The sequence below is a fragment of the Thalassophryne amazonica genome, chromosome 1 (assembly GCF_902500255.1).
Source record: "Thalassophryne amazonica chromosome 1, fThaAma1.1, whole genome shotgun sequence".
NCBI lineage: Eukaryota > Metazoa > Chordata > Actinopteri > Batrachoidiformes > Batrachoididae > Thalassophryne > Thalassophryne amazonica.
The window spans coordinates 157,538,291-157,552,977 of NC_047103.1; the positions used below are offsets into that span (position 1 = coordinate 157,538,291).

The window sequence follows — 14,687 nt, forward strand, 5'->3', positions numbered from 1 at the left end:
GACTGCTGTCCGACCCATCCCACAAACACCATCATAAAGTTTGCAGATGACACCACCGTGATTGGGCTCATCTCGGGGGGGATGAGACAGACTACAGAGACGAGGTAAATCGACTGACAGCGTGGTGTTCAGCTAACAACCTGCCGCTGAACACTACAAAAACAAAAGAAATAATCCTGGACTTCAGGAAGAACAGGGCTGACCCAGCCCCACTCTACATCCAAGGGTACTGTGTGGAAAGGGTCATCTCCATCAGGTTCCTTGGAGTGCAGCTCTCTGACAGCCTCTACTGGATTGCCAACACCACAGTGGTGGTGAAGAAAGCCCAGCAGTGACTCCACTTCCTGAGGGTGCTCAGGAGAAACAATCTGGAGGAGAAGCTGCTGGTGTTGTTCTACATAGCCACCATCGAGAGCATCCTGACGTACTGCATCACAGCGTGGTACGGGGGGTGCGCAGCCGACAGGACAGCACTGCAGAGAGTGATCAAAATGGCCCAGGGGATCACTGGTTGCTCTCTGCCCAGCCTGGAAGACATTGCCAGCTCTCGCTACCTCAGCAGAGCTGCCAGCATCAGCAAAGCCACCCCAGCACCCACCTGTTTGACCTACTACCCTCCGGCCGGCGGTATAGGTCAATCAAAACTAGGACAAACAGACTCAGGGACAGCTTTCTCCCCAGAGCGATCACTGCACTGAACAATAACAAATCACTCTAATCCGCACCTTCAAGTTTCTTGTCCAATATCTGTAAACCGTGTGCAATTTTCCCGTGCAGTATGATTCCACAGTTGTATATAATTCTCGTTTTACATTTTACTTGGTCCACATTTTATTTTATTTTACCTTATGTTTATATTAGTTGTACATATACTCTGAATAATTTACCATTAAATTTCACTATCTTTTATATTGGCGAAATATTACTCGCACCACGGAAAGCACCTTTTTGGAGTTGCACTCAAATCTTGTAATGCAAATTACAATGACAATAAAGGCAATTCTGATTCTGAATCTGATCCAGTCCATTTGGTGGCGCTGTGCTCCACTGCGGCAATACAGTTGATTTGCAGATGACAGGCTTGTTCTATAAAACCAAGCTCCTGATGGTGTTTGCATTCTAAATCATCCATCCATCCAGTTTTTCATTCCTGCTTACTCCAATTAAAGGTCACGGGGGTGGGGGGTTGGAGCCTATCCCAGCAGTCATAGGTCATGAGGCGAGGTACACCCTGGACAGGACGCCAGTCTGTCGCAGGACTACTAGTAGACAGATAAACACATTCACACCGGCTCACATGCCTACAATTTAAAGTTTCCAGTTCACCTAATTTGCATGTCTTTGGATGTGGGAGGAAGCCGGAGCACCCGGAGGGAACCCACGCACACATGGTGAGAACATTCTAAATCAGCATTGCACTGACTAATTTTGTTTTGTCCAGAGTGAAAAGATGTACTTGAAACATAGAAAAATAGAGCTTTGATTGAAAAATCCAGTTTCCCTTAAGCTACTTTATGTATAATTCATATTCGGTTAACTCTCAGGATAACCAGAGTCAATGCAAAGGGCCCTATCTTGACGATCTGTAGTGCACTGTCTGAAGCACATCAAGCAAGTATATTTGGGTCATGTCCAGCTCCATTTTCCTATTTACACTGTGTAATCTGAGTGTAAAGTAAGAGTTGTCTGTGATTGAAGCCGATGCTTTGTTATATAGAAGTGGACTAAAGTGAGATGTTTTTAGTAGAGGAAATGGATCTGTGTGCAAAGCGTCAAAGTGCACGAGTGGATCATTTATGGTAGCAGCAGTATGGTGAAGGTTTATATTTTTATATCCACTGCAAATGAAAATCACATCTGTCTGTCTGTGATTCTCATAAGTGCAACTCCCCACAAATCTTTAGATTTCAGTCAAAATTTGCACAAAGGTAGCACAAAATGTGAACATGTGCATGAGGGAAAAATGATTCCGGTGCAACATCTTCAAGGGGAGATAATGTCTTTGCTCTCACATTCCTTTAGGATAAAGAGGAACAGTGGATGACCAAGCTCGTCCCAGGAGTGAATGATTTCGCAGTGCTCCAGCCTCTACAGTGGAACACGCGCTACGAAGTGGAAATCACGGCACGAAACGTCAAGGGCCTGTCCGAGCCGACCTTCTATCAGTTCTTCATGCCTCAGAAGCCTGATATTACAGGTAAAAGCATGTTTGTGGAAAACTCTCCGTGTACTGGCTTTATCACGATTCGCTTCGTTCCCCATTTGTACTCAGCTTGTTTCCAAGAGAATATTTGAGTTTGTTGCGTTAAAAGGTGCTGCACACCGCGGTGTTTAGAGTGATATCGGTGAGTGAGACGCTGTAGCTGAGGCGAAGCAAAGCTCAGACTGCAGCACGTTTGGTTCGGCAACTAAAAGTGATGTTTGCCCTTAAAAGAGAGCGTTTAGAATGAATGTCATACTCCATTCTGATTGCACTGGAAACACTTTAATCTGAATTATCAGGTCCAGAAATCCATAAGCATGAAGAAAAACAAGCAGAAATGGGACAAAAATGTCAGGTTGAAGTAATTTTTGGCTGATAAGAATTCAAGGTTTTGTATCATTACACAACACACTTTTGTAATTTTCTGTTTTTGGTGGGCTGCCATATGTTCCCAATCAAAGTAAAAAGAAAATTCAGTGATTGACAGTGAGGATAAATATATGGGACATGTGTGCAAAGACTATTATACAAATGAATGTTTGAATTCAATGGTACGAACATTTCATGAAGTGAAAGCTGGAACTTACCATTCAACGAGGCGAAGAATGTAAAAACATTCATTATTTGTTTTATATAACGGCTAAAATAAATCCTTGTCATTTGATATTTTATTAATTTATAAACAACAGAAAAAGGACATACATTTTGATGTTCCACTGCTGCTAAAGTTCAAATTGTGACGTGCCATCCAGTGATGCTGTGCACTGACTTCAGACTTCCATTAAAAAAAAGAAGACTTTGTGTCGTTCCTCAGTTCAGCCAAAAATCACGTCAGCTTTTCAGCTGTTTATCTGAACAGCTCTTCATGCATCCAGACGGCTTACAGCAGTATGGATTTTGTGTGTGTGTGTGTGTATGTGTTACAAGAATTGGCACTGTCAGTTAGCAGGGTCGGCACTTGTGTGCATGTGTACTACAAAAAAACAAAACAAAAAAATCACGTCAGAAATTAGTCCAGCTTTTCATTCTAACTTCCTGCTAACAGCCTCAAGACAGCGCAGTGGATTTGTTTTGTGTGTGCGTGCACGTGTGTGTTGTGTGTGTGTGTGTGTGCGGTCGCATGTGCATGTCCAAAGGTATGGAGCCAAATTTGCACTCTAAATGCAATGCAACACATATGGGACAAATAATCCATGTCATGTGACATACAAACCACCAATCAAATGACAAGGATCCACTCAACCATTATATAAACATAAATCAATAAATAATGGCTGTATGAAGCACAGAAAGACTGGGATGTTTTGTCCAGGTTTGACGAAAATACGTTCATTGATGTTTGAGTTATTGTCCAAAACAATCATGACCATGAAAGCGCTCTATAAATGCAGTCCATTTACCAAATGCTGCAATCACATCAAATTTTGCATCAGAGAAACTCAGCAGGCAAAGACTGAAAATCCACTGATGCTTTAGTTTTACCCTAAAACTCGGACTTTAATATCTGTTTTGTTTTTTTTTTTCTTTTTATCTCCTGCTTCTCCTGTGTTGCTGCCTTGCAGTTGTGTAGCAGAATGCAGCGTAGACAGAATTCCTGGCACAGCAGACGGTCGTATAAACCTGTACACAAATAAAACCTCTCTTTTTTCTTTTTTTTTTGCTTGAGTCAGAGTGGTGGTGGTTGTCCTTATGTCGAGGTTATGTGGTTCTGCACCATGAATTTTGTTGGCTCGGTAGTCTTGTGCTTCACTCATAATCACATGGTTAATGTTGCAGAAAAAACAAATGCCAGGATACGCAAGAACTTTTCTCATTTCCAAGTCCTGCAGGCCATTTCAACGAGCATGCGTGTGCAGAAATGCAAACACGCACAAAGCCTTTGAAGCATGCAGCATACAACACCAAAGCAAGAAGGTGCACGCAGAGAGACGCGCGTCGCTGACGTTATTATGTCACTGCTCCCCGTGTGGCCCGCCCAAAACACAACAACAAAGCAGGGCTGTGCCATGTTGTGTTTGCTGTGCCTGTTAGTGGAGTTGTGCACCAGCTAAATGGCCTGCAAGAATGTGCGTCTTTTCAACCACAAAGAAACACGCCAAACTGCGAGCTTAAGCTGGGTCACTTTGATTGGCTGTCCTTTCTTGTTAGCAAACGGCAGCATGTTACAGGAAAGCGCCTGAGAGACGGAAGACGGGGAGAAAAACGCTTTTCTCTTAATGTGTTTGTTTGAAGATGAGGAGCGACGCGCGTGCAGTAAAGGGAGATATTGAAAATGTGTCACGCTGCGTCGCAACAAGGAAGCTGGATTTTGATAGCTTCTTTTTTTTTACCCTAACTTATTCATAACCTAACTCAAACTTTTCTCCACTTTTTCTAACTGTGCAATTATTGCTTTTCGACACCAGTGGCTATATTCAGTTAATATATTCCCTGACCAATTTACTTTTTAATAATTGCATTTCATGTTTACTGCATTTTCATTAAGTATAGTAATGAAATCTCCACATTTTCAGGCCAAAGCTATATTCACTGGCACATCTAATTTTGGAGAGCTGTGCAGGTTAAACAGGGTAGTAATAATAATAATAATAATAATAATAATAACACTGCGTTTGGTTCGACTGCACATTTTTGCAAACAAATCATTTTGAAGAAGTCTGGTCAGTATAAGTTCAATAAGCAATTTTAGACATGAAACGTCTGTCAGTCATAAATTCTGCACAATCACACCACTTCTTCCCAAAAACATGTGCACACTTGCATGCACAGACGCTCTCAGCTACACACCTGATGAAATAAACATCCACACAGGAAATGTGTTCACACCATATCTGTGCCTTCTGTCTCTCACCGCCCAATTTCTCTCTGCAATTCTATCTCTATGTATTATGCATTTGCAGGGTATTGAATTGGGACTTCTTTCATTTTTTTCTTTTCTTCTCTCCTTTTCTCTTTTTTCATTTCTAACCGGCTGCATAACCTCCTCCCCTCCTGCTCATAGGTTCCTTTAGGAAAAACACTATTGACTGTAACTGTGACCTTTGTTCCTTTTTTTTATTTGCTCTTTTTTATAACCATTCTGAACAAAGCATGCTCAGATTCTTGCAGCTTTGCAAATCGATGCCCTGTCCCTCTGCCTACCCACTTTGAATCATTCTGTCATTTTCCCCCCCACAATCAGCCTTTTTGAGTTTGTCTGCAGAGATGCACCCAGGCCAACATCAATGGGAGTCTATTTATTAAGGAGAGCAAAGAATTTGTAGCCAGTGCTTATCCAGAGACTTGTTTGCAAGGCTTTGGAAAAGCCTATGTGTGTATCCTGTACAGTAAATCTGTACAGAGAGTGAGCCATCCCCTCCAGATTGTTAACATGATAATGCAAAATATATATGTGCTATTTCTTTTTTGGTTTATCTTTTGGCTGCCCCCAGTTGCTCAATGTCACAGATCCGCACAGGGATTTGATACAAGTTTTACACCAGATGGTCTTCCTGATTCAGCTCCAGTTCTGCTTGGAAAAACATGCTCACAGATTCTGGTGTTCCAAAGTTACCCATCAGGACCTACTTTACTTCAATTCTAAGATCTGACAGGGTTAGGTGTGTTCAGAGCCACATGGCTGTGAGTAAGGCAAGGCAGTTTTTTTTTATAAAGCACATTTAATTGCAGGAAAAACCAAATGTCCTTTTCAAGACCTAAATATAATCATCTTGTAAACACCAAATTAAAAAGGTATATAACAATGACAAGCAGTAAACGTTTGTTGAATTTTGATGCATCGGATTAATCAAAAAAGAAACTTTATTTTGTGTGTGTATATCCCACAGACATGTCTACCACTTGCTGGATGGTTAGTGATGTCAGATGTATGATGGATTAGGAACAGGTGTGGTTGTCACTGAGACAGATTGTTTTTGCAAAAAATTATAAGTCAGAGAAGGAAACAGTTGCTTTTTTATTGTTTCACAGGTTTGAATTCCTTTTTGTTTTCTGTGTACATTAGATCAGGCGAAAGAGGTGCCTTGCACCTGCATCCCTTAATTTAAGTGAGTGATTTCATTTCATTTTGAGATCACAGCCATTAACACACGCAAAATCCTCGTTTACATGCATGACCGCCCACTATCCCCTGCTCTTTTACTCTTAGAAAATCACTCGCAAAACTGTTGCCGCCCCAATGTGCAAACATTTGGATTGCTCATGCAATTTAGCACTCCTTATTTGCCATCTTAGTAAATCAGGCCCAGTGTGTTCTTCAGACATACAGCATTTTAAAGTATGTTCCCAACATTTGTTAAACTTTACAGTTTCAGCGGTAGCCTTGGCTAACATCCACAAAAGTCTGCATTCCTGGTTTTGCAGTAATAATATTTAAGCACATAAAAATTCTAATTATTTAACATTAACAGCTTTCATTTGGCACGGCACATAAAGCAGCAAACACTGTGACACTGCAGCAGAAACATGTTAATTAGTTGGCGGTGCACCGCCATGCTGTCATTATAGTGTTGGAAGTGTTGTTCCCACGTGATACCTGATCCACCAAAACTCAACTGGACTGGCCGTCTGGCGGTTTCCTTCATTATGGCTCAGTACAGTATTGTGGTACCTGTACTGAGCTTTGTTGGAGCTGCTTTTTATGTTCTTGGCTCTGTCGGCTCCATCCAGTCATGCCCCATATAAAAAGGCTTGATTCAATCAGCCATTTGCAATAATCTCATCAAAGCACTTGAAGAAATAAACAACAAAGGCCTGCTGTGTGAGCTGGAGAGAAACTTTCCTGGAAATGAGGCCAGCAAATCAAAAGAGGAAATGGGCAACTTTATAGCCATCCATTACATTAATCAATCCGCTCATAAATATCCAGAATGAAAATCTTTATTTTTAAAGGAGCATAATGAAAGTGATACATGACAGCTAACTCTGTTGTTAATTTATTTGCCTTATTATAAAAATAAAGCCCGCACATCCTTCTGTCTTTATGATGATACTGAACACATTTTATGAATTTTTCGATTGGCTACTGTTGAGTAAATTACCATAACCAGTTATAGAAGAGTAGCGTAGCACTTAGTAGATTGCACAACTCTACTCTCTCCAATCACAGCCACAGAAGCCTATAACTTCTTCTGGGTTGTCTAGGTGTCTTGGTGGCTTTCCTCACTCTTTTCCTTCTTGCACAGTCACTTAGTTTTTCAGAACTGTCTACTCCACACAGATTTACCATAGAGTGCTATATTGTTTGTATTTCTTCATAACTTATTTACTGATGTAAATAAGGTTCAAGACATATTCAGTGACTTGGAAATGTTCATGTATCCATCTCCTGACTTGTCTGAAGAAATATGGCAATAAAAGTGATTATTTTCAGGTATTATACCAAAGGGGCCCATTACTTATGCAACCCATCATCTTGGCTTTTATATTTTTAATTAATTTATGTCAGGTTGTAGAGCTTACTTTCAGTTTGAGTTTAAGGAAGATAATTTTAGAATTTTTTTATATTGAGAAGTCTGGTTTACTTTTTGTATTTGAAATGTCATAAACAAATTAAAATGTGTGTGAAATAGTAAGGGGCTGAATACTTTTGCAAGCCACTGTGTGTGTGTGTGTATATATATATATATATATATATATATATATATATATATATATATATGCACTTCTAGCCAGCGTTATAACAGCGTGCCTGAAAATAATGATGCTGCAGTTGGGCCGTTATGCTGTTTCTGATGTGAAAATGATCATTTCTCTACATTGATTGTGAACCCGCTGGTTCTGATTTAGAAGCAGCACATCCACAATTTATTCATCAACCGTGGTCAAAACCATTTAAAGACGTCAATCATGACTACCGGGCCTCTTGTCTATTGTTGCGGGCAAGAAAAGAGAATCGTCCACCATTTAATTCACACAGTAGTTTTTTTTTTGTTGTTGTTGTTGTTGTTCTTCATAATGTGCCTTTTCCATGGGACAGCGCATGAAGGTTCTCTGGTGTGGACCACAGCTGCGTTCTCCTGCTGCAGGAGAAAAGTTCTCCTGCTGCAGGACTCAGGAGAACTTTCCCCCAGTGCTTGCTGCATGGCTATGGAAAAAGTTCTTGGGGGAAAAGACGCAAGTTTTATGGGGAGATCGGGGCCACTGGAATGACTTTGTGTCAAATGAACGGGTAATCAAGGAGAATCTGATGAAACATACTTGTATTTTAAGGGAATGTCAGCTACGAAATTTGGCCATGTGGCGTTTTTCAGGGCATGATTCAGCACCAAGATGCCTCAGTGTGTCAGGCATAGTGTAAGCGTGGCTCAAAATGGGTCGACACAAATGCAAGTACTTACCAGGGATGTAGTAAGAAAAATGTTTAATCGTCAAAGCAAGCAGGGAGTCGGTACACAGGTGATCCAGCAGAGAGGCAATCATAACAGACAGATGTAAGGCTGAGGCGTGGTTCAACAGACAGGCACAAGTCAAAATACACAGTGAGGAGGCAATCAGAGGCAAAGGCAAACTCAAGGTCGAGGACAAAGCAAGGTCAAAAATATGGCAGGCAAAAAACAGGGCAAAGGAGAGCTTGGAACATAGGCTGGAGAGTGACATGAAATCAACAATCTATCAGTGAGCTGTGATACTGTGAGGGCTTAAATAGGGAGCAGACTAATCAAGGTGTGATGAGGTGCAGGTGTGTGGATGGCTCTGGAAGGGGGTGTGACTGGGGAAAACAAAGGTAAGTGCAAGAGAGTGCAGTGAGACAAAAGCAAAGCGAACTGGGGCAAGATAAAGAAGTGACAGAAAAACCGACAGTGCAAAACGTGACGTGCTCGACAGACCATAAGTAACGTGAACAAAACAAAAGGGAAAAACTTGGAAATAATGTGACTAATCTAGAAAGCGGAAAACAAGAAGGTCAATGATTATAATACAAACTACAACAGGACTGATACAGATTAAAGTATAAAAATAAATGCACTAACTGATAACGGGATGGCAAATCAGACGACAAGCCGAGCAGAAAATAAATGACATAAAACAAAACCAGTGACCAGAGAATACAACACAAAATAACTGATAAACAGAGAATGCAATAAATAACTAAAGGAACATAACCAGATAAAAACACTGAAGATAAATAATAACCAAAACCAGTGACTAAAGCATAATACAATAAATGTGAAAAACAAAACTAAACTAAGACTGAAGTAACTAAAGGGACCACAAGTGAAAGAATACAAAAGTAATACAACAATCAATAAAGAAAAACAAACTACAGGCAAGAGAGAAAATAAGACCAAACTAAATACATGGCAACCAAGTGAAACAGAAAATAAATGGAACAACACTAATCATAAATAGAGCATGACCAAGGAGACATGATATAAATAAAAACTCAGAAAGCTCAGAATCTGGAGCCCAATGAGAACCCACCACCAAACGGGAGCCACTCATGTGCAGGAGCATGACACAGTGTTGAAGACCCTATCAACAGGAGAAGGCCGAGGGAACGCCCACTTTTCACCTGACTGAGGCAGATAGAGGGTTACTTTCAGGTTGTGGGGATGGACCAGCTGCCTACCTGGGTGGTTGGCATCCAAAATCCAGAGTGGTTCTGTTGTACTATAGATGCCACAGCAATGCACAGGACCAGAACATGCTCTCAGACATGACCTGACCTTTTGGACATCCACTGAGTGGATTTACGCTGTGTCAAAATCATTGCAAAGATTTTATTTGTGGTTATGGTTTGGTAAAGGATGTGGGCTTTCATAGATGTAGTAGATGACTGTGACCATGAAACAAAGAAAGTACCACTGAGGAAACAAACTGCAGTCTTTAATGCAGAAGCTACATATTTGTACATGACCATCCCGTTAGCAGGATGTGTGGCTGTGAAACACTGACACCTTACTATTGAAGCTGTTCTGATCAGGACCGTCTTTTTTTCTTCTTCTGACACCTGAAAGAAGGGACTTTTTCCTTGTTAGTATTTAGTTTTGGCTCCAATCTGAGCTGTTTAAGTGTATTTCAGCATCCCTACATGCCAAAAAATATATTCATAAATCACGAAGGCTTTCTTTTGTGCATTGTTCTCTAACAACGCAAAGAGCTTTATCTTCTCAGCAGTTTATTAATATTTTACGTGGTACTTCTTCAAGCCATATTTTAGTTGTAATCTGCAGTTCATGCATTTCTTTTTGTACTTTGGCTTGCTGTTTAAACTTGAATTTCAATTATAAAGATCAAGGTAATGTAGGTACACTTAAATAATTCATGAAATAAATAGCAACTCCAGACAGCAGCAATTACAGCGAAGTGGACCCAATTTTTTGTCGACCAAAAGTCTTTTCAAGCTGATTGTTTAGGATGACGTATTCCAAGTTGAGAGTAAGTTCCCTCTGTTTGTCATTTTTACAGTAAGTCAGCTATTCAGAGCACTCGAGTTGCATTTAGAGTTATTTTTGCTGCCTTGCCACAAACACAAGCGGGTGCAAAGTGGGAACTCTGCCCTCTCCTTCACACCATACAGGATTTAATGATTAGGTTTAGTTCCCTGAGGGACGTCTTAGACAAACTTTCCCTTCAGTGCTCTCCAGCAAATCCCAAAGTGAGCACTTTAGAAATAGTCCCAATCACATCCACAAATGATTATGTTTATTGCACTGCAGATTAGCATCTGCTACCTTCCTAATCAATGAATGACCATCCTGTCATCATTAATCGAGTGGCTTCCTCTCAGATCCCATTGAGAAATGTTCAATCACAGCTCAGCCTAATGACTTTATATCGTCGAAGAGAGATGTGTATGAATGACTCGAGATTTCGCACAAGCACTTGGATGGCTAGCATTTGAATAATACCGCTAATGACCCTATATATCAACAAGTAATCAGAAAAAGTCAGTAAAAGGGTTAATAGAGCAGGGAGATAAGAATTAATGACAACTGTGTGTAAATGAGTTTGTAAAGTCTCAAAGAATAAAGTTGTTTCCAAGATGATGTGAATAAGTGAGGAAATAAACTACAAACACAAAAAAATAGTTGTTAAACTTGCAGATATTGCTAACACGGGTGTTTCATGAACATTTAGACAATCTTTTCCACTGTAACCCAGAATAAATTGACCAAAAAATAAATAAAAATTAATGGAACTAACCGGGTCAATTTAAGTTAAGGTTGCAGACATATGTTTCAGCATATCGTAGGTACTTTATAACAAACATAAACTAGCCAATAAACTTAACCAAGGCTAAAATAGAAATTCCCTCCCGACTGCAAGACGACTTACCTGTCCCACGGACATCAGTAACAAAAGGGGAGAGGAAAGGCATGAAAACGCTACTTATAGAGGGTCCTGTCACATTAAATTGTGAACGTAAGGGGACAGGTGCATATTGAAGTTCCACATACTGACCTGGAGGCCCAACCTGTCAGGTATCAACTAAAATAAATGAATAAAAATAAAATAAAGGTTACACAGATTTTGTGTAATTATACCAATAGCTAATGTAAAACATATTTTTGCATACACACATTGCTGCTGTATAATTGACCCTGTATATATATATATATATATATATATATATATATATATATATATATATATATATATATATATATATATATATATATGTATGTATATGTATGTATATATGTATGTATGTACTATACAAATAATGGATGGTAAGGAGTCCAACAAAGAGAAATATTGGATTCAGAAAAGTTATATTGGACGCCTCGTCCACTATAACTTTTCTGAATCCAGTATTTCTCTATGTTGGACGACTTGCCATCCATCAATTGTTATGTTCTCCACCCTCCTCCCAAATTAAGCAAACAACAAAGAGTCAAGTAAATTAGATCAATTTATTTTGTTGAGAACAGCATATGATTGATTCAGATGAATGCTTCTAAAACGTCAGTAGCATGCTTGTCTACCTTCTTAGTGTTTTTGGCATCCTTGGAGTTTAATATTTCCACCAGTTCCTCCTCTGTGAACTCAGCAAACCTCGCTGGCATATGATTTTCTGCTGTTGTTGACATGTTTGTTGCCATTTTTCAACCAGCGTCTGTCAGCTAGTTCCTGACCTTCGTATGCTGCGCTCTGATTGGCTAGCTGTTGGCAGTAAGCTCTAACGCTATTGGTCAGTGGGAACCGATCCAATATAACTTTTGGTCTTAGCCTTTTTGGATCCTTTTGGATCCAACATAACTTTCTGGCGTCAAGCATGCCAAAATACAAGTAAATGATGGGCAGAAAGGCTAATCTGTGATTGGCTATTGCAATCTGAGTGGAGAACATATATATATATATATATATATATATATATATATATATATATATATATATATATATACACAGAGTGGTCCCTCGCTATAACGTGGTTCACCTTTCGCAGCCTCACAATTTCGCGGATTGCTCTCACTGCCTCCGTAAGCTCATAAGCTCGTAAGCTCTCACTGCTCGGTAAGCGCCGCAGCGGGCCACTCACACCGCCCCACTGTCTGCTGTGCGGAGTTGCAGCCAAAATCTGGCAACAGATCCAGAGACTACGCTTACTGTTTTGATGCAGAGCGCTCCAGTAGCACGCAAGGATAGAATTCTTGTGGAAAAATCTGCAGCGCTGACCGCATCCGTCCCGCAACGGTAACACCGGAGGTGGGGAGCAAAGAAAGAGCATGCGCATTGTGTTCTGCGTGTGCCTGTTTATAATCTTCTCGCCGAGAAGAAAAAAGAGCGCCAACAACTACCCATAACTGTGTTCTTCACTTGGAAAAAGACACCGGCACCGAGGTGTCACTCAGTGGAAAAAGACGTGACAGCGGAGTGGCGCCACGACGAAGAGGCGCAGTCAGAGGAACTGTGAAATACTGGTCAGTCACTATTAATAATTTCGTATGTGTCCAACCTCGTAGTTTGATCGTTAAAATTAAATTTGTTAGTTCTAAAAACCATCATAATTATTTATAGGAAAATGTTCTATTTTTATTTCTCAAACAAAGGTTTGGGCCTGAAAACAGGTTTTGATCTTTGGTTTCATTCTACAACCCCTGGCAAAAATTATGGAATCACCGGCCTCGGAGGATGTTCATTCAGTTGTTTAATTTTGTAGAAAAAAAGCAGATCACAGACATGACACAAAACTAAAGTCATTTCAAATGGTAACTTTCTGGCTTTAAGAAACACTATAAGAAATCAGGAAAAAAAAATTGTGGCCGTCAGTAACGGTTACTTTTTTAGACCAAGCAGAGGGAAAAAAATATGGAATCACTCAATTCTGAGGAAAAAATTATGGAATCATGAAAAACAAAAGAACGCTCCAACACATCACTAGTATTTTGTTGCACCACATCTGGCTTTTATAACAGCTTGCAGTCTCTGAGGCATGGACTTAATGAGTGACAAACAGTACTCTTCATCAGTCTGGCTCCAACTTTCTCTGATTGCTGTTGCTAGATCAGCTTTGCAGGTTGGAGCCTTGTCATGGATCATTTTCTTCAACTTCCACCAAAGATTTTCAATTGGATTAAGATCCGGACTATTTGCAGGCCTTGACATTGACCCTATGTGTCTTTTTGCAAGGAATGTTTTCACAGTTTTTGCTCTATGGCAAGATGCATTATCATCTTGAAAAATGATTTCATCATCCCCAAACATCCTTTCAATTAATGGGATAAGAAAAGTGTCCAAAATATCAATGTAAACTTGTGCATTTATTGATGATGTAATGACAGCCATCTCCCCAGTGCCTTTACATGACATGCAGCCCCATATCATCAATGACTGTGGAAATTTACATGTTCTCTTCAGGCAGTCATCTTTATAAATCTCATTGGAACGGCACCAAACAAAAGTTCCAGCATCATCACCTTGCCAAATGCAGATTCGAAATTCATCACTGAATATGACTTTCATCCAGTCATCCACAGTCCACGATTGCTTTTCCTTAGCCCATTGTAAAATTGTTTTTTTCTGTTTAGATGTTAATGATGGCTTTCGTTTAGCTTTTCTGTATGTAAATCCCATTTCCTTTAGGCGGTTTCTTACAGTTCGGTCACAGACGTTGACTCCAGTTTCCTCCCATTCGTTCCTTATTTGTTTTGTTGTGCATTTTTGATTTTTGAGACATATTGCTTTAAGTTTTCTGTCTTGACGCTTTGATGTCTTCCTTGGTCTACCAGTATGTTTGCCTTTAACAACCTTCCCATGTTGTTTGTATTTGGTCCAGAGTTTAGACACAGCTGACTGTGAACAACCAACATCTTATGCAACATTGTGTGATGATTTACCCTCTTTTAAGAGTTTGATAATCCTCTCCTTTGTTTCAATTGACATCTCTCGTGTTGGAGCCATGATTCATGTCAGTCCACTTGGTGCAGCAGCTCTCCAAGGTGTGATCACTCCTTTTTAGATGCAGACTAACGAGCAGATCTGATTTGATGCAGGTGTTAGTTTTGGAGATGAAAATTTACAGGGTGATTCCATAATTTAT

General features: G+C 40.0%; 1 protein-coding gene across 1 annotated transcript in view; it reads left to right on the forward strand.

Annotated features, from left to right (window-relative positions):
• Positions 1 to 14,687, forward strand: part of LOC117516211 (neural cell adhesion molecule 2-like) — a 1,113,624-nt gene that overhangs the window by 1,015,775 nt on the left and 83,162 nt on the right. The window contains exon 15 of the mRNA XM_034177131.1: positions 2,023 to 2,197. Coding sequence (XP_034033022.1) covers positions 2,023 to 2,197 — 175 coding nt within the window. The remainder of the gene's footprint in view (positions 1 to 2,022; positions 2,198 to 14,687) is intronic.